The sequence below is a fragment of the Neofelis nebulosa genome, chromosome 17, assembly GCF_028018385.1.
Source record: "Neofelis nebulosa isolate mNeoNeb1 chromosome 17, mNeoNeb1.pri, whole genome shotgun sequence".
In the NCBI taxonomy this organism is placed as follows: Eukaryota; Metazoa; Chordata; class Mammalia; order Carnivora; family Felidae; genus Neofelis; species Neofelis nebulosa.
Genome location: NC_080798.1, coordinates 11,677,202 through 11,695,571, shown reverse-complemented (window position 1 = coordinate 11,695,571; position 18,370 = coordinate 11,677,202). Strand labels below are relative to the sequence as shown.

The following is an 18,370-nucleotide window of genomic DNA, read 5'->3' as shown; positions in this document are numbered from 1 at the left end:
TTAGATGGGACCTGAGCCTCCTCCAAGCCAGCCGCCTGAATGTCCCTCTGACCCTTCTTCCTCTGCCGGCCCCTTTTATGCCCTGTTCCCCGTGACTTCCTCCGATTTCCACCCCCATCCATGAACATTGTCCCTTGACCATGTTTAACGTCAGCCTGTTCCACCTATGACCAACTCCTCCTGTTGGCACACCTTTCCCCCCCTCCCCCCCCCCCCCTTATCCAACGAGGCATAAGTGTTGCCAGGAGCTCTGGCACACATTACCTGTGCAGCCCCACATGGTAAACAGTTTAGACTTTGAGGGCCAGGTAATCTCTCGTCATGCCTATTCGGCTGTGCCATCGTAGCACGAAAGCAGCCATAATCAGTACAAAACCAAGTGGGTGGTGTGGGGGTGCGATAGACCTTATTTACAAAAGCAGGCAGCCCCATGCCACCTCGCTGAGCCCCGCTTCAGCTTGACACAAGCCCAGTCCCTGTAAAGACCCCAGTGCAAATAAAGAACCGCCCCTCCGGTTCCAAAGGTCCCAGGACTGACTCTCATTGGCTGGAACGGAGTCACGTGCCTATCCCTAAACCGATGCCTGTGGCCAGAAGGGTGGAGGACTCTGATTGGTGGGATCTGGTCATATGCTCAGCTTTGAACTAATCGCAGTGGGCAGGGAGGTGGAATGTGCTCATTGGCCGGAGCTGAGCCCCGTGCTCAGCATGGAGCTAAGAGGCCAAGGCCGCCCCGCCTAGACCAGAAAGACTGGATGTGCGATGCATCTCAAAGAGGAGGGCTCTTGGTGCTTTGGGTGGGATGGTTCTTCATTGGGCTGGACCCACTCACACACTGCAGCACATGTATCATCCCTGAACCACACCCCCCCAGCTTAATGCCAGCGGCACCCCCCATCCCCAAACGTTGTGGTGCTCCAAAAGCCTCCAGAAATTTCCAGATACCTCTGGAGGGACGGTATGGCTTTTAGGCGAGAACCCCTGGTCTGGAGTGAGGAGGGTTGGTCCTCTGAGGAAAAAGGGATTATTCCCAGGAGGAGGATGTATTAGGAAACCAACCAAGCAAAGAGACTCCTCTTCCCCGCCCCCCCCCCCCCCATAAGAGACAGGAATCAATTTCTCTGTCACATGAACCATGTGACTGGGCCAGGCTGGCAGGGCCCCTCTGTTCCATGAGGTCATGCAGGTACCCAAAGGTTCTTCGATCCCCAACCCTTAGGGCTCTGTCTTCCTGCAGTTGAGGTTGGTTCTGGCCGCAGCCGCGGCGTTGTTATAGGAGGTGGGGCAGGAGAGCCGAGGGCTTGCGGGTTTCGGGGGTCCCCCCCCCCCCCCCCCCCCGCTTGCACTCACATCCGGCACTTTTGCACTCGGGCCGCAGCAGAGGCCGGGCAACGTAGTCTCCAGCCGGGCAGCCGTCTGTACCACTGAAACTCTGTCCCCGTCCCTGGGATCAGAGAGGGAGGTGGGTTTTGAGGGACGCCTAGGAGCCCGTCCCCGGGTGGGAAGCGTGGGTTACCCCTTTCCTCTCCTGTCCCCGTCTTTGACCCGTGATCTCTCCCCGCCCCAGTTGCCATCTACCTTGGGATCAAACGGAAACCGCCCCCCGGCTACTCCGATTCCCCTGGAGTGTGAAGCTGACCAGCTCACGCCCGCCCGAGGCCCTGATGGCGGCTCTGCGCCAGGCCACCGCGGCCGCCCGCTGTCGCTGCCGCCAGCCACAGCCGTTCCTGCTGGCCTGCCTGCACGGGGGTGCGGGCGGGCCCGAGCCCCTGTCCCACTTCGAAGTGGAGGTCTGCCAGCTGCCCCGGCCGGGCCTGCGGGGAGTTCTCTTCCGCCGCGTGGCGGGCACCGCCCTGGCCTTCCGCGCCCTCGTCACCCGCATCTCCAACGACCTCGAGCTCTGAGCCGCCGCGGGCCCGGGTCCCCTCTTCTTCCTCTCCCTCGTCCCCTTCGCCTCTACGGCAGGGAGAGGGGGCAGGGAGGGGAGTCTCCCTCCGTCATCACCTCAGCTCCCGTGAATCCGACGTGGGGACAGAGAGTGTCCCCTGCGCTGTTGTCCGGGGCCGCTGGGCAGGAGAGAAATCTTGGGGGCAGAGCAGGGGGAGCTGGCACCTTCCTCGAGCCTCCAGCCGGTCCTGCCCCCGCCCCCCATCACCCCAACATGGGGCACCTGAGGAGACTCTGGGGGCAGGGCAGGCGCAGAAAGGGAAACCGAGGAAACTTCCATTCCCACCCCCTTTCCCCCAACAGCTCAAGAATTAGGCCTTGGGCGGGGGCCGGAAGGGTTGCTGAGCCTAAAGACTGTAGAAGAGGGGAGGGGGGCTGGGAGTGGGGGTCAGAGAGGCAGATTCCTTCCCCTCCCCTGCCCTCCCCTCATGCTCGAACCCCACCCCCCTTCCTGCCCCAGGCTGGCGCGGGGCACTTTGTACAAATCCTTGTAAATACCCCCCACACCCTCCCCTCTGCAGAGATCTCTCGAGGAGCTGCCGGTTTTTAAGTTATTACACCCCCACCCTCCTCCTGTCAGCCCCCTCACCCGCAGCCTGTCGCCCAATAAACTTAGGAGAGTCCCCCCTTCCCCACGCGGACCCCGGGCTTTTCCTTCCCTGCCCTCACCTGCGGCTGAGATGAGGAGGTGCGTGACTTTGGGCCAAGTGGTTCCTCCTCTCTGAGCCTCGGTTTTCTCATCTGCAGAATGGGAGTAGTGGGGGGGGGTGAGGGTCAAGGATGATTGTGGACGAGGGCAGGACAGAACTCAGCCTCATCCAGGAGGCCCCCGGTTCCTATATCGGTCCCCCATTCATCCACTCACGTGCCCACCCACATGTTAAACCGGACTCTAAGCCACTTCTTAACTCCAGTAGCACATTTATTCAATAAACAGTCATTGACCTGTGCCTACTCCGTGCCAGGCCCGGTGCTGGACACGGAGACACAAGGAGCCCCTGTCTGTGGGGGACGGGGGTTCTGACACAAACACTAGAGAAACCATTGCTTTGGGGAGGCCAGAAGAGAACGTGAGGGGAGTAGGGGAAGCCACTCCAGAGAGGAGAGGATACCGGAGTTGGACTTTGAAGGACGAGTAGGAGTTGACCGCGTATTGGGTATGCGCTGGGCAAAAGCCGGTTTGTAGGAGTGCGTGATAAGCCTTCAGAGAACTTCGGGTAATTTTGGTGTGGCTGCTATGTTGGGGCTGGTGGAGAATTAGCAAGAGAAATACCGTGTTAGGACTAATAATCCATCTACATATAAGCAAAAGTTATTTGTTTGCTTATGTTCCTTAATAGTCTGGGGGTGCCCGACTTCAGGTACGGCTGGATCCAGGCAGCGGGCCACCTCACCTCTGGTTTTATTTTACCGTGAGGTTAGTGGTTTCACCCAGCAGTTCCAACCTCTCATCCCTTTGTCTAGTTTCCCTTCGTCTAGCAGAAAGTTGCTCATTGCCTACTTTTGTCGAAAATCCCAAGACAGGCTCTTATTGGCCCAGAGAAGTCATGTGACCATCCCTGAACCAGTCACTGTTGCTCTGGAGTGGCCAGGCCCCTTCCTAGAGCTGGACTTAGAGGGGTTCCCCAGAGGAAAGTCCAGGTGACCTTAGCCAGAGGAAGGAAATGGAAACTGAGTAGAGTTAAGCAGTAGGTTGGGGGGGGGGGGGGAGCGGAGGAGCTTGTTCACAAAAGGCCAAAGTGAGCGAGGGGTGGGCTCTCATCCAAGGGCACTGGAGAGCCATTGGAGGATTGTATGTAGGGAAGAGGCTTAGTTTACTGTGCCTCAATTGCCCACTTGGGGCGTGGTAGAGTCTGCCCTTGTGTTCTTCATGGGGCTGATAGGAAACTAAAATGAAAACGGGGAGTTGGTAGAGACTTGAGTGGTCAGTGTGGAAAAATTCAGGGTCTGGGGCAGAACCGCATTCCTGCCTTAAGAGCGAGGCCAGAATAGGGGTCTGTTGCAAAGTGTATATATTGAGTCGTGGGAGTGGGTAGGGTGGGGACCCCACCAACCCTGTCTGGAAATCTCAATCCCTGAGGGCTTCCCGTATGCCCAGCCCTGTGCTGGGGACATAGTGGTGACCAAGACTGCCCCAGCCCTGCCGTCATCAGGCTCAGTCTAATGGAGAAGGCAGCTGCATCCTCAATGATGATCCTGGGTCCGGGGGTGGGGTGGGCAGAGGCTGGGGAGGGCCAAGGGGGTGCCAGTCATAGCCAGGGAGGGCTTCCTGGAGGAGGAGCAGCTCAGCAGCAACTGGGAGAATGATGAGCAGCTAGCTAGACATGGCGGGTAGGGGGCTGGTGTTCTAGGTGGAGGGAACGGCTTGTACAATGGCTAAGAGGCAGGAGAGAGCACAGCAACTGGCCTATGGCTGGCAGTGAGCAGAGTCACCGGGAGACACGAGGCTGGAGATGTTGGCAGGGCCCTGAAGGCCGTGGAGAGGGGCTTGGGTTTTCTTCCAAGGGCACTGGGGAGCCACGGCAAGGTTGTGAGCAAGGGAGAGGCAGGGGCAGGTTTATGCTGTGAAGGGAGCGAAGAAGACAGGTCGGGAGGTTAGGGAGAAGGTCGGAGTGGGACAGAAGGTGGGGAGACAAGGGCCAGATTTGAGGCTTATGAGGCAAGATGGGCAGAACGGGCACCTGGACCGCAGATTTGGCTCAGACCGGGCGGCTGGAATGTTTGTGGTCCGTGTGGCTCCCCGGCGCGGGGGGGCGGTTAGAGGACGGAGCTGGGGTTAGTGATGGGATCTTCATTTGGGGACAGTGTTGTAAAGGACACCCTGACATCTGACAGATCCTGCCTTTCTCTTCTCACCTTCCTGTTTCAGCAATTTCTCTGGGAATTCTCGGAGACCTCCTCTGGCCTCAGTTTTCCCCCGGAAAACAGAGTACATTTCTTGATCTCTAAGGGCCCTTTACCTGTGTGACTTCAGGTTTGAAAAATTCCCTCCTCCAGGTCCCTGAGGACTCTGTCTAACACTTACGCTGCCTCACGTTTCCTTCTGAAAGCTTTGCCTCTTTTTTGAGGCCGCCGCTCTGCCTTTGCTAGTGGAGACCTCAGCCTATTGGGTCGAGCAGAGGTGATTGACGTGGTCAACACCCAATACACGGTGACCTGCTTCTGGCCTTCTATTCCCCGCCCCTCCCCCTGTGCCCGACCCTCCTTCCTGGGACCAAGCTCTCCAAAAGGTGGGTCCCTGAAGACTTCGCGGGGATGCTAGGAGCCAAGCCCCAGTCTGGAGGAGGAAGGCGCATGGGCAAATGCGTTAAGGTGGGAATTGCAGGGTGTCAGGAGCAAAAGTGTACAGACGAGTCATGGGCGAAAAACGGGAGCGATGAGCCTTCAGGGAAAGGTGCGCACCTCAGTTTGAAGAATCGAAACTAATAGGACTGCATTCTAGGAGATGTGGGGAGCTATGGCAGGTTCTTGAGCAAAGAAAGGGAAGTTTAAAGGACTGGCAGCAGCTATGGATGGATGAGGGGAGGTCACACAGAAAGAGGCCGGTGAAAAGTATAACGGGGTATATGTGAGGAGATGCACGTTAGGTCTCCAACCGGAGGCCCGTGGGCCAAATTCAAGTCTCAGACATTTTGTTTGGCTTACGTTTCTCCCTGGTGTGGGTCCTGTGTCTGAGATCCAAGCACGAGTGATTGATTGGGAGCGGAGGTTGGGAAGGGGTCACGCCTCTCTGGGTCTCAGATTCCTCGTAGTTTGGGATCGGACTGTGCACTTGCCTCATTTTAGGGATGGGGTAAGACATGACTAGGGAGGGCAAGCCGCACAGCGGCCAATGGCAAAAGCCCCTCGTCCTCTTGCTCAATTGCTATCGCACGAAAGCTAAGGCCACCGTTTCTTTTATTTGTTGCTTTGAGTGTAGAAAAAGCATGAGCTCCAGATGTGCCTGCCAGCTCCCCATTAGCCAGAGTTCCTGGTGGTGGGCGGAGCTCTGGGAAAAGGAGACTGGTGGGGGGGGAGGTTTTTCACTGGCCACAACTCAGAGGATGAAGCCCGTTGGTTGGAACTCTGGCTGGAAATGGAATTCCGAAAATGGTGGAAAGTGCCCCCGGTGGACCGAACCCTTTTGGAGGGGGGGGGGGGGGAGGGGCGGGGCTCCGATGGGCCGAGTCCTCCCTTTGGCTGGGGCTCCAGCAGTCGGCGGCGGGTGGGCTGGACGCCTATTTCTGGGCGGGGATCATGTCGTCGATGGACTGGCCCTTTTCCAGTTTCTTCTCCATCTCCACCATGAGCTTCACACCATCCACCACCAGCTGCACCTGTTCCACTTCGGACGAGCCCAGCCGATCGGCGTTGGACACGTCGAATACTGAGCCCACAGCAGCTGTGTCCACACCACCTGCAGGAGCAGGAGGCAGGGGCATAAGGAGCGGGCGGAGATGCAGGAGCGGGGCCTGCGGCCCCTGTGCCAACTGAGCTGGCCGCACGTACTGAGGGCCTACTGTGTGACACGTTACGTGCATGCAGAGCCTCCTAAATGTCTATTCATGGGCTCACGCCTCCGGCTAATTTAGGTACCTCGTGCCTCAACCCTCCAACATGAAAATAGAGCATGACGGCCAAAAGTGAGCTCTGGAGCGAGAATGCCCCGGGGTTGAGTCCTGGCCATCCTCTCCTTTATAGATGGTAAACCGAGGTTCCTAGGGGGCACGGGGTATACACATGCGTATTATATACCCATGATATCGTATCGATTCCTACGGGATAAGGCGTGCTGATGCCCATTTACAAGAGGAGGAAACTGAGGCTCACAGAGGGGCAGCCCTCGTCCACCCCACAACTCGCGTGGGTGCTCCGCCTCCACAAAGGGTCCGCCCCCGACGCCGCGGCGCGCGGATGGAAGCAGAGCCGCACCTGTGCCCCGCTTCTGCAGGCGCAGACGGGTGAGGATCTCCTCGAACTTGGGGTGCTTGCTCAGGTGCGCCAGCTTGACGTGCACGCCTCCACGCAGCCCGGTGCCCAGGTTGGACGGGCAGGTGAGCACGTAGCCCAAGTGCTCGTTCCACATGAAGGGGTGGCCGGCCTTCTTGAAGATCTCCTCAATCTGAGGTAAGGGGAGAGGATCTGGGGTCAGCGCCAGGGGGCGCCCCCCAAAGACACCCGCAACTCGAACGGGGCTGGGAGGGACACAGCGTGAGCACGTGGGTAGGGGGTGGGATTCCGAGAGGGTGGGACCGGAAAACCGTGAGGGGTGAGCTTCTGAAGGGACGGGCCCGACGACCCTGGTGGAGCTAGGGCTTGAGAACGCTAGCCGAGTTCTTAGGGGCGGGGCTTGGGCAGGATAGGGGTGGGTGGAGCCAGGTGCTCGTGGGCGGGGCTTAGGCATAGGGTGGAGCCGGCCTCTTAGGGGCGGGGCTTAAGCATAGGCTGGACCTGGTCTCTTGGGGGCGGCTTGGGCGCTGGGTGGAGTCGGGTTCTCAGGGGCGGGGCTTGGGCGCTGGCGGAGCCGTCTCCTTGGGGCGGGGCTTAGGCACACGGTGGACCCGGTCTCTTAGGGGCGGGGCTTGGGCAGGATAGGGGTGGGTGGAGCCAGGTGCTTGTGGGCGGGGCTTAGGCATAGGGTGGAGCCGGCCTCTTAGGGGCGGGGCTTAAGCATAGGCTGGACCTGGTCTCTTGGGGGCGGCTTGGGCGCTGGGTGGAGTCGGGTTCTTAGGGGCGGGGTTGGGCGCTGGTGGAGCCGTCTCCTTGGGGCGGGGCTTAGGCATAGGGTGGACCCGGTCTCTTAGGGGCGGGGCTTGGGCGCTGGCGGAGCCGTCTCCTAGGGGCAGGGCTTAGGCATAGGGTGGAGTCGGTCTCTTAGGGGCGGGGCTTGGGCACTGGCGGAACCGTCTCCTTGGGGCGGGGCTTAGGCATAGGGTGGAGTCGGTCTCTTAGGTGCGGGGCTTGGGCACTGGGTGGAGCCGGTCTCTTATGGGCGGGGGTTAGGCATCCGTTGGACCGGGTCTGTTGGCGGGCGGCTAGGGCGCTGGGTGGGGTCGGGTTATTAGGGGCGGGGCTCGGGCGCTGGGTGGAGCCGGGTTCCCCGGGGGGGCGGGGTCTTGGAAAGCGGGTGGGGCGTTCAGCGGAGGTCAGAAGTCTGCCGTGAGAGGCAGGCTACCCACCTTCTGCAGCCCCACGCAGAAGCGGCGGAAAACCTCCTTCATGTTGCCCCCCTTCTCCATGGAGATGACTCGGAGGTGGTCTTCCTCGTTCACCCACACCAGGAAGCTCTTGTTGTCATTGTGCCTAGGGTGGGGCGCAGGAGGAGGCCAAGGGATCAGTCCCGCGTGGCCACCCCATTCCCGCCCCCTGGCAAAAGTACCCACCGTAAGGGGGCCCTGGGCCTGAGGAGTTTGAGGTGGTGACACCGGCTCCTGAAAATCGCGGAAGCTTACACCTGTAGACCCTAACGTCCTAGAATCTGAGAAATTGCCAGTCCTAGGATCAAAGACTTTTAGGGTCTTAAGTCTTTGAACAGCATTAAATTACAGACTCTTGGAATTTCAGAATCTTTGAAAAACAAAAGCTGGGAATCAGAATTGATAAATCTTGGAAATCCTACTTCTGGTCCCAGGACCAATCTTCCCATCACCCTGTGACATCTCAGATAAAACATTAAGATCTGGAAATGTCTGCAACCGTGGAATCACAGAATCTGAAATTAGTGGAATCTTAGAACCTAAAAATATTTAAAATGTGTATGTCTTAGAACTCACACATTCTCCTGATCATCTGAAACTTAGGCTTTTGAAACCTTTGAAAATCTTTGCCTATCAGAATCAGGGATTCAAGGATTCATACAAACCTAACTAGCAACAGTCGAAGATAAAACTAATAGCCAACGTGTTGGTCACTTACTATATACCAGACACTGGTGTATATATAGAGAGAGAAAAGGAGAGAAAGAGCAGGGGAGAGGAGCAGAGGGAGAGAGAGAATCTCAAGCAGGCTCCACGCTCAGTGTGGAGCCCAACGTGGGGCTCGGTCGGCACAGAAATATTAAATAATGTGCCTGAGGTCACATCTAGTAAATGGCAGTGCTGGGGTTGGAACCCAGGGAGTCTGGTTCAAGTCTAAGTCCCTAATTGCCACTTCCCTGGTCCAAGTTTCCTAAAATGTGACTCACAGACCACAAAGTAGGCAGGGGTGGAAGGCGAGGTCATTGTCTGGGGCGCCTGGAAACATAATTGTTTTTATGGTGTTGGCTTTGGTGAAGGAATGGGGAGGGGAGTGGGGGGGACTGGAGGAGGCTGGGGGGAGGGGACCTCACCAGATGCCGCGGGCGTCGGGCCAGTCTCGGGCCATGCCTGAGGCCAGCAGCAGTGGGGACACGGGCTTGTCGAACAGGAAGTGATCGTCAATAAGCTGCTGCTGTTCCTGCTCGGTCATGCTCTTCAGAGGGTAGTACTTCCCCTTGAACTCGCCTGTCAGGCTGTTGAGGGCTGAGGGGCCACACGAGGGAGTGGTCAGCAGCCTGCGCCCCCAACAACCTGGACGGGGAGGCCCCCGGAGTCCCCACACTGCTGCCCCCAACGAGCCTGGGGTTGGGCTCGTGGATGTCCTAACGGCGCCTGAACACTAGGACGAAACCCAAATTCGCGACCTGTCCCCGAAGCATGCTCCCCCGCTGCCTCCCAGGCTCCGGGAACAGCCACGCCATGCGCTCCGCCCAGAAACAGGGAATCTCCCTTTCCTTGACCCTGGCATCCCATCCGCCTGGGAGCAACGGTGTGCTGGGGCCCCTTCAACCGGCCAGCCAGACAGATGATCAAAATCTTAGGAATGTGGGGAACCATCAGTAAAAATTATTAAAATATACCACACAAAATATTTGTGTACATTCATATGTAGAATGAATGTATATTATGCACATATGCATAATATATATTTCTATAATATGTATGTATTTATATACATTTTATACATTTTTATGTAATGTTCTATATCACATACTATCTACTTACTATATTATATTGTTAAAAATAACTTATATAGGGGCACCTGGGTGGCTCAGTCAGTTGAGTGGCCAATTCTCGGTTTCAGCCCAGGTCATGACCTCACGGATCGTGGGTTTGAGCCCTGCATCAGGCTTTGCGCTGAAGGGCCTGATTGGGATTCTCTCTCTCCCTCTCTCTCTGCGCCTCCGCCGCTCACGCTGTCTCTCTCTCTCAAAATAAATAAATAAGCTTTAAAAAATAATAAACATTTATATAAACTTACAATTAAATATATTATATTTAATTTTTTTAATGTTTGTTTACTTTTGAGAGAGAGAGAGAGACAGAGCCCAAGTGGAGGAGGGGCACATAGAATCCGAAGCAGGCTCCAGGCTCTGAGCTGTCAGCATAGAGCCCGACGTGGGGCTCGAACTCCTGGACTGTGAGATCATGACCTGAGCCCATGTTGGATGCTCAACCAACTGAGCCCCCAGGCGCCCCTTAAATATAGTTAAAACATAGGTAATAAATACTCAAAAGTATTGCTTCCTAATTATTTTACTCTTTTTTTTAAATTTTAGAGAGAGGGGGCACGAGCAGGGGCGGGGTCAAAGAGAGAGAGACAGAGAGAGAGAAAATCTCAAGCAGACTCCATGCTCAGTGTGGAGCCTGACACGGGGCTCGATCCCACGACCTGGGGACCATGACCTGAGCTGAAACCAAGAGTCTGACGCTCAACCGACTGAACCACTCAGGCGCTGCCTACATTCTGGAAGTTATTTTCATTTTTATTATCTACATCCTTGAAGTTATTTTCATCTGTATCTGTAAGGTGGGAATACTATGTAAGGATGTGTTACCGCCCATCTTTTCCCGTCTTTCTATGACACCATGTTCATAGCTCAAAATTGGCCATGGTAGGAGAATTTATACCATAGAAATTGGCAGTCGCTATAGATTGGGGCTTTTTCTTTTTTCTTTTTTTTTTGAGAGCTAGTTGTTTAACACTTACCAGAACAATATGCCTGCCCACCTTGATGATTCTATCTCCCAAACATCCCTGCTGTCTCTCCCCATCCCGTTGCCTATCTCCTACCCTCACCTGAACGACTGTGCCTTCCCCTCATGGTCTCTCTGCTCCTACCTTTGCCCACAGTCTGTTCCACCCCCCCAACAGCCAGAGGACTCCATGGCTTCTATCTCCCTCAGAGTCAAAGCCAAAGCCCTCCTGAGGGCACACAAGGCTCTGTGCAACCTGGCCACTCATACTCCTCGGACCCCATCTCCTCCCCCCCTCCACTCAGCTCTAGCCACACTGGTCTCCTGGCTGTTCCTCCCACACACTTGCCCACCTCAGGGCCTTTGCACTTGCTGCTCTGCTGGCCTGGAATTCTTCAGGCTCCTTCCTTGTCAGTCAGGTCTCCTCCTTTCTTTTCTTTTTTTTTTTTTAACATTTATTTATTTTTGAGACAGAGAGAGACAGAGCATGAACGGGGAAGGGTCAGAGAGAGAGGGAGACACAGAATCTGAAACGGGCTCCAGGCTCCGAGCCATCAGCCCAGAGCCTGACGCGGGGCTCGAACTCACGGACCGCGAGATCGTGACCTGGCTGAAGTCGGACGCTTAACCGACTGCGCCACCCAGGCGCCCCAGGTCTCCTCCTTTCTAAGGGAGCTCCCCTGAGTCATTCTGTGACCCACCCTCGTTTCTTGGCTACATGGCATTTGGGAATTATTCTCTTGTTGGTTTCTGTGTTCCCTCTTATCTCCTCACCAGGCTGACAGATCTGTGAGAGCAGCGACCTCATCCATCCTATTCATCATGAAAGCCCCCAGCTCCCTACTCAGGACCATAACAGCTGTAAATGTTTGCTGGTTGGATAGATGGATGGATGATGGATGATGGATGTATGATGGATAGATGGATGGATGATGAATGGATGGATGGATGATGGATGGATGGATGGATGGATGGATGGATGGATGATGGATGGATGGATGGATGGATAGATGGATGGATGATGGATGGATGAATGGATGGATGATGGATGGATGGATGGACGATGGATGGATGAATGGATGGATGATGGATGGATGGATGGATGGATGGATGGATGGATGGATGGAGGGATGGAGGGATGGATGAATGGATGGATGATGGATGGATGGATGGATGGATGGATGGATGGAAGGATGGATGAATGGATGGATGATGGATGGATGGATGGAGGGATGATGAATGGATGGATGGATGGATGGATAATGAATGGATGGATGGATGATGGATGATGGATGGATGGATGATGGATGATGGATGGATGGGTGGGTGGATGGATGGATGGATGGAAGTCAGGTCCCTGGTGTCTACAGGCAGAGATCTGCTCAGGGTGCCCTGACAGCACCCTCAGACTTCCACCAAGGGTAGTGCTGCCAGCCATCACTCACCAAGCAGCTATGATTTACCAAGCTCTTTCCATGGAGAAGCAGGGCCAGAGCTGGGTGGCCCCAATGGTGGGCAGGGTGGGGGTTCTCACCTTCCACGGAGAGCTTCTCCACCGCCCGGCGCTCGCCCCGGGAGCAGTGGGGGGGCAGCGTGTAGCCCTTGATGCTGCGGCCCGTGCGGACGCGGCTGCTGAGCACGTAGTTGGGATCCAGATCGTCTCCGCCCTGGAGGGCAGGAGTGGGGGGTCAGGGCTGGGCATGCCGCCCAGGCTGCCCCTTCCCCAGCAAGCCTGTGACCCCCAGATGCTCCCCGTTCTTACTCTCTGCTACTTTTTTCAGCTCCTCCTTGCCCCGCTCACTGGGTTCTCCCTTCTCTGTCCGTCCCTCCATCTGTCTCTCTCCCCGCCTCTCATGTGTCCCTGTTTTTCTCTCCAAGCATCTCTTTCCCCACCTTGGCCCCCCACTTCCTGTGTCTCTTCATCTCCCTCCCTGGCTCCCCTCCCATCTGACCCCAGCCTCCTGGTCTGTCTTCCGTGCCTCTCTGCCCCTCTGTCCCTCTGTCTGCCTCCCTCCCTCCCCCATCCCTCCCCTCTGGTGGCGGGTGGGAGGGGGTGGCTGACCTTGAGGTTCTCATGGTTGAGATCGGTCTTGTGCTTGTCGGTGGGTTTGTAGCCCCCGTGCCGGTCCTGGATGATGGGGTCGAAGAGATCCTTGAAAACCTGGTAGGACTCCTCGTCGCCAGCCACACAGCCCACGGTCATGATGAAGGGGTGACCTGGGGGTTCAGGGTGAGGTCAGAGCTGCCTGTCCCCAGCAAGGAAGGCCCGGGCTCCTGAGTCCAGCGTAGACTGTGTGCTGTGTGTGTGTGTGTGTGCACGCGCGCGCCTGTGAGTGTGTGTGTTTCAGAACTGCAGAGGCTGAGGGTTATGTGGATGGGGAGGGAAGGCTAGGAGAGGTCTAGGCAGCATCTGGGGTGAGGGCAAGGTGCTGGGGGCAGGGCAACGGAGAAAGGAGAGTCTTGGGGGGCCAGTTACAAGGTACTAAAAATATGACCACTTCAGAGTCCCCAAATCACATACTCTTCCTTTACCCAAACATTTTCAAAAGCTTATTAGACTATCGGCTCCCACAGATGATAAGAGACTTGAACAGCCCTCGTGTTCCCAGAGGGGAAAATAGGGGTCTGAAAAGAGGGGCCCTCCCTCCTCAATGGCACCGTGAGTTGGAGGCTAGGACGTCCTCTTTTGCCTCTGGTGCTGCTGACCCTCGCAGGGTGTCCTTGGAGAAAGAACCAGAGTGCTGGCCCTGTACCAGGGGCTGCTCTAAGCACTTGTGTGCGCCGACTCCTATGTGTTCGCAACACGGGTGCCCATTTTTCGGATGAGGAAACTGAGGCCCAGGGAAGTGGGATCGAGGCCTGGCAGGCAGCTCCAGAGCCCCCCTCCCCCGCCCCCGCCCCCCCCCCCCCCCGCCGCCATTCTAATCCCTGTCCCCGCTCCACCAAGGGGGCTTACCTGGGTTGTCCACACCTGTCTGGATGACGTCATCCAGAGTGAACCCGGATGGAGTCTCCTTGTCCCGCAGCTTCTTGTAAATCTCAAGGGTCAGCGCCTTGGCCATGTGGTTGTTGTGCTTGCTGAGGTCAGGGTACTCCTCCTCAGGCTTGTAGTTCAGCTTGAACTTGTTGTGGGTGTTACCGAACGGCATGGTGGCGGTGTGGGGGGCCTGGTGGGCAGGGAAGGTGGAGAAGGTTAGCTCCCGTCCAGCAGAGAACAGCAAGGGAACAGAGCAAGGTCTGGGGGTCGACGGCTGCGTGACTGGGGACAAGAAGGGCGCCCTCTCTGAGCCCCTGCGCCTTCACAGGATGCATCCGAACTCTATGGCTAAGATCCCAGCTCGGTCACACCCTGACAGGTGACCCCAGACTGATAATCTTGCTAGAGACAGTTTCTCCAGCTGGAAAATGAAGCGGGGAGCCTTTCGGATGGAATAGTAATGCCGGCATGGATAAAAGCGTAGTTTCCAGAATCAGACAGCCCGGGTTTAAATTCCAGGTCTGCCACTTACAAGACGCTGTGTGACCTTGGGCACCTTGCTTAACTTCTCTGTGCTTTCAGATTACTCATGTGTGGAATGGGGGGTCATAATAGCACTCATCCCATGGGGCTATTGGGAGCACGAAAGGAGCCAAACTACGTAAAGCACTTGGAATAGTCCTGCCTCACAATAAGCATTATTTTGCTTGGCCATTATTATAATTATTGCTGTTATTTTTTAAAATTTTTTTAATGTTTATTTTTGAGAGGGAGAGACAGAGCACAAGCGGGGGAGGGGCAGAGAGAGAGAGAGAGAGAGAGAGAGAGAGAGAGAGATACAGAATCCGAAGCAGGCTCCAGGCTCTGAGCTGTCAGCACAGAGCCCGACGCGAGGCTCGAACTCACAGACCGTGAGATCGTGACCTGAGCCGAAGTCGGCCGCTTAACCGACTGAGCCCCCCCGGGCGCCCCTGTTGTTATTATTTTAAAGGTCTGCGTGAGGAGTTTCAGAGAAGGTGGAGGGTGCTGCGGAGAACGAGCGAGCGTGCGAGCAGAGAAGGGACATCCTGTCTGCGGAGGTTCCTGGGTTCAAGGGATGAGGGGCAGGGTGGAAGGGAAGGCTGGGTAGCCGTCCCCACCCCTGTCTGCTGGCAACCCTCCCTCAGGGCTCAGTTGAGAAGAGCTCAGCTGCGGGAGTCGTCAGAGCTGGGTTCAAATCCCACCTGTGCCACTTCCCTGCTGTGTGACCCCCCAAGCCGGTTGCTCAGCCTCTCTGAGCCTCTGTCTCCTGTGGACTAAGCCTCGCCTAGGGGGTGGCCAAGAGGACTCTTCAGACTCCATCATGAGGCCAGCTGATCACATGCCCTCCCGTGGAGCTGGGGCCTGCTACCTGGAGGGCGGGCTGCTGTTGTTACCGTTACGTTTATCCATAAGAGCCAGGAAGGAGGAGGGACTCTTCAGTGGCCGTGGCGGGACTGGGAGCTCGCTCCCGGCTCCAGGGGTGGGAGGCAGGTAGGATGGTGAGAAGGGAATCAGGACCAGGGGGGAGCCGAAGGCTGCGGCATCAGGCCAGGGGCGGGTGGAATTCACGACGACGGAGCTGCCGTCCAGGGTTGGGGATTATTTATAGTCTGGCAGACTCCTCCTCCTCCCCCCCCCCCAGCTGCTGTCCCCCCACCCCCACCCCCCACATTCCAGGGACTCGGCTTGCACCAAGTCAGCAGGCCGGAGACAGGTGGGCCAAGGAGGCCGGGAGGACACGCGGCCAGGCCTCGGGCCTCAAGGGCTTCCAGCCCAGAAACCCCCCTTCATGCTCTCCCACCCCCACCCTGCAAGAGACATGTCAGCAGAGGGCACGGAGGCAAGGCGGGGGAGGCCCAGAGACACAGACAGAAATAGCCCCAGCACCACACACACACACACACACACACACACACACACACACACACCCCTCCAAGCTCAGGGACACACCCGGGGTGCAGGCACCCATGCGGGAGCCACAGAAAGTCCAGAACACAAGGTCACACTGTTGTGGGACACCACGGGGACCCACAGAATCACAAATGCCAAGACCCCGCGGAGCCTGCTCTTGCAGACCCCGCCGGTGGACATACGGACACTCCCCACGGCTCGTGCCATCACCCCCACCTCCCCCCACCCCCCGCCGTTCTGGTGACAAACCATCACAATCACAGGCCCCGGCCTGCAGCCCTGCAGCCCCTCAGCCCCTTGCAGGGGTGACAGCTGGCAGCTGGCAGGACTCCCTTTGTCTCCATGATCCCTCCCCGTGGCCCTGCGACACGGACCCTGCGGGCGGTGGGGGGGGGGGGTCACAGGTGGAGGTGACTTCCAGACGCAGGGCCAATCTCCCCACACACCAACCCTCCTGTGTGTAGGACCAGATCGGCTGCTGGCACCGGGGGGGGGGGTCCCCATTCTGGACCCCACCCTGATTCCCACCCCCAGCGGTACCTGGCTGGGCTGTGCTGAAAGGGGCTGTCTGTATCCTGGAGGCGACACTGACCCAAAGGAAGGGCCTGTAGCCCTGGCCTTATATAGGGGGGCCGGGCTGTGCAGCTGGGAGGGGCTGCCCCCCGGGGAAGGGAGCTGGAAGGCGGCTGAGCCTCTCACCTCGCTGCCCGGGCACCGTGCCCACCCTGAACCCAGGCATGCCTTGTGCCCAGCCCCATGGCCTTGTATGGGCTGCCCCAGGGGCTGAGCGTCACATCAAGCTGATTCCCTGACCAAGTGCTGAGTCGGGCTGGCAGGGACAGCTGGCCCCCCGCCCAGGACACGGGACCGTGGCAGGGGACGTCCCAGGCACGTAGAAGCCACCCTCCCCTGGCCCTGCACTGGGCCGCCAGCCCCTCCTATGCCCAGACCTCTCCTCCAGCCCCCAGTGGCCTTGACCTGGGCAAACAGCGGGTCCTGAGGCCTGCACCTGGGGAAGCCTTGCAATAGCCCCCCGGGAGGCCCGGTATCTGGTTTTGCGGAGACTTGCCTGTTGTCACCCAGCTATGGGGAGCACTTGGCCAAAGCCCAGCCCTGAACTCAGGACAGTGTAAGCCCAGAAGCCTGTGCTTGGGTGCACAGTGAGTAGGAGGGAAACTGAGGCTCTCCTGAGTCGAGAGGATTGGAACTCGAGGCCAGGTTGGGGGAAGGGGTTGCCCGCCACCCCCAGCCGCGGGGCTGACACTGGGAGATTTCCGCTGGGCTGGCGGGGAGGGGACAGGGAGGGACTCATCCTGGAAGGGAGCTTATTTTTAGAGGGCACTTCGCTGTCGCCTCTGCAAAGACCTAGACCCCAGGCGCTGGGGCTGGGGGGACACAGGGACAGGTGTTGGGGGGGTGGGGTCGCCACGTGTCTGAGTTAATTATAACCCGGCGTGTCGGGTGTCCGGGGTGTCACCTCCTTACAAGGGCAGCCGCTGACCCGGGAGGCCGCCCCCACCGCAGGGCGCAGGGGAAGGGGGCTGGGCAGCCACTTGGATCAGAGCAGAGCACCCGCCCTCTCCTTCCCGCCAGATCCGGGCGGAGCAGGGACACTCCACCGTGACAGGGACCTGAAGGGCTGAGGAGCACATTCTGTGGACGCAGGGGTGGCTGGAGGAAGCTGCTTCCTCTGCCTAGAGGGCGCCAAGATTGCTGGGCAGGCGAGGCGAGTCCAGGGGCCAGGAGGAGTCCAGGGATCACCCAGGATTACAACCAAGAAGAGACCGTCCTTTTTTCCTCTGGGGCTCCTCCCTCCTCCCAGGTGTCCCCCATTTCTTCCCAGGCAGGTGGGGACTGACCTAGGGAAAGGGGGGCCTCTCTGCCTTTCCCCAGATTCCTGGTGGGGTGGGGGTGCTTAGAAAACTTTTCCTTGGGGCCCAGCCCCTGGTCTCTCCACCCACTGTCCCTTCCCACCAAGGTCGGAGTGGCAAAGCTCTCCTGCATGGCTAGGGAAACTGAGGCCCAGAGAACCAAAAGGAACTACACTGCAATAGTGAGGCATTTATCACGTCAACAATATTTTTTAAGTCTATTTATTTATTTTGAGAGAGGGAGGGAGAGAGAGAGAGAGCACGCAAGAGGAGGGGAGGCAGAGAGAGGAAGAGAGAGAATCCGAAGCAGGCTCTGCCCCGGCAGCACAGAGCCGGGCCCTGGGGCTCGAACCCACAAACCGTGAGAACATGACCTGAGCCGAAACCAAAAGTCAGACGCTTAACCCACTGAGCCACGCAGGCGCCCCTCAACAATTCTTTATTAAGCACTTACTGGGGAGACAGCAGAAAATGACCAAAACCACTGCCCTCATGGAGGTGACATTTTAGTGAGCGTGGAAAGTAAACATATGCTGTAATGTCAGGGGCCACAGGGCTCTGACAGAAAATCAAAGAGGGTAAGAGGTGAGAGCGAAGGCACAGCAGAGGAGGTCAGGTCAGGCATGTCAGGGGAAGTGACATCTGAGCAGCGACCTGAGGGGGAGAAGGGA

The 18,370-nt window shown here is 57.6% G+C and overlaps 2 protein-coding genes and 1 long non-coding RNA gene across 4 annotated transcripts in view; 1 reads left to right on the top strand and 2 right to left on the bottom strand.

Moving 5' to 3' along the window:
* The window catches only part of MARK4 (microtubule affinity regulating kinase 4), a 30,987-nt gene extending 28,090 nt beyond the window's left edge, over window positions 1–2,897 (top strand). The window contains exon 17 of one of the 2 annotated variants that reach the window (XM_058709538.1): window positions 1,568–2,897. In XM_058709538.1, coding sequence (XP_058565521.1) covers window positions 1,568–1,904 — 337 coding nt within the window. In that variant the 3' untranslated portion in view covers window positions 1,905–2,897. The remainder of the gene's footprint in view (window positions 1–1,567) is intronic. The other variant, XM_058709539.1, reaches the window with a different exon arrangement.
* LOC131500378 (uncharacterized) lies at window positions 2,849–5,600 on the bottom strand. Its single transcript, XR_009256266.1, has 2 exons — window positions 4,345–5,600; window positions 2,849–4,265 (listed from the first exon to the last, which is right to left on the bottom strand). It is a non-coding gene; the product is annotated as an uncharacterized LOC131500378 (long non-coding RNA).
* A 287-nt stretch (window positions 5,601–5,887) lies between these two features.
* CKM (creatine kinase, M-type) lies at window positions 5,888–16,503 on the bottom strand. The gene is made up of 8 exons (XM_058709540.1): window positions 16,369–16,503; window positions 13,876–14,086; window positions 12,982–13,136; window positions 12,454–12,586; window positions 9,254–9,425; window positions 8,106–8,229; window positions 6,859–7,048; window positions 5,888–6,343 (listed from the first exon to the last, which is right to left on the bottom strand). The coding sequence occupies exons 2-8, from the start codon at window positions 14,066–14,068 to the stop codon at window positions 6,165–6,167; spliced, it is 1,146 nt and encodes a 381-aa protein (XP_058565523.1). The 5' UTR covers window positions 14,069–14,086; window positions 16,369–16,503; the 3' UTR covers window positions 5,888–6,164.
* Window positions 16,504–18,370: the final 1,867 nt, after the last annotated feature.

Excerpts from the sequence above, each read along its gene's own strand:
- CKM (XM_058709540.1), bottom strand. The coding sequence starts at position 14,068 with ATGCCGTTCGGTAACACCCACAACAAGTTCAAGCTGAACTACAAGCCT. Across the intron at positions 12,587-12,981 it reads TCAACCATGAGAACCTCAAG|GGCGGAGACGATCTGGATCC; the intron begins GTCAGCCACCCC and ends CCTGCCCTCCAG. Across the intron at positions 7,049-8,105 it reads TCTGCGTGGGGCTGCAGAAG|ATTGAGGAGATCTTCAAGAA; the intron begins GTGGGTAGCCTG and ends CCCTTACCTCAG.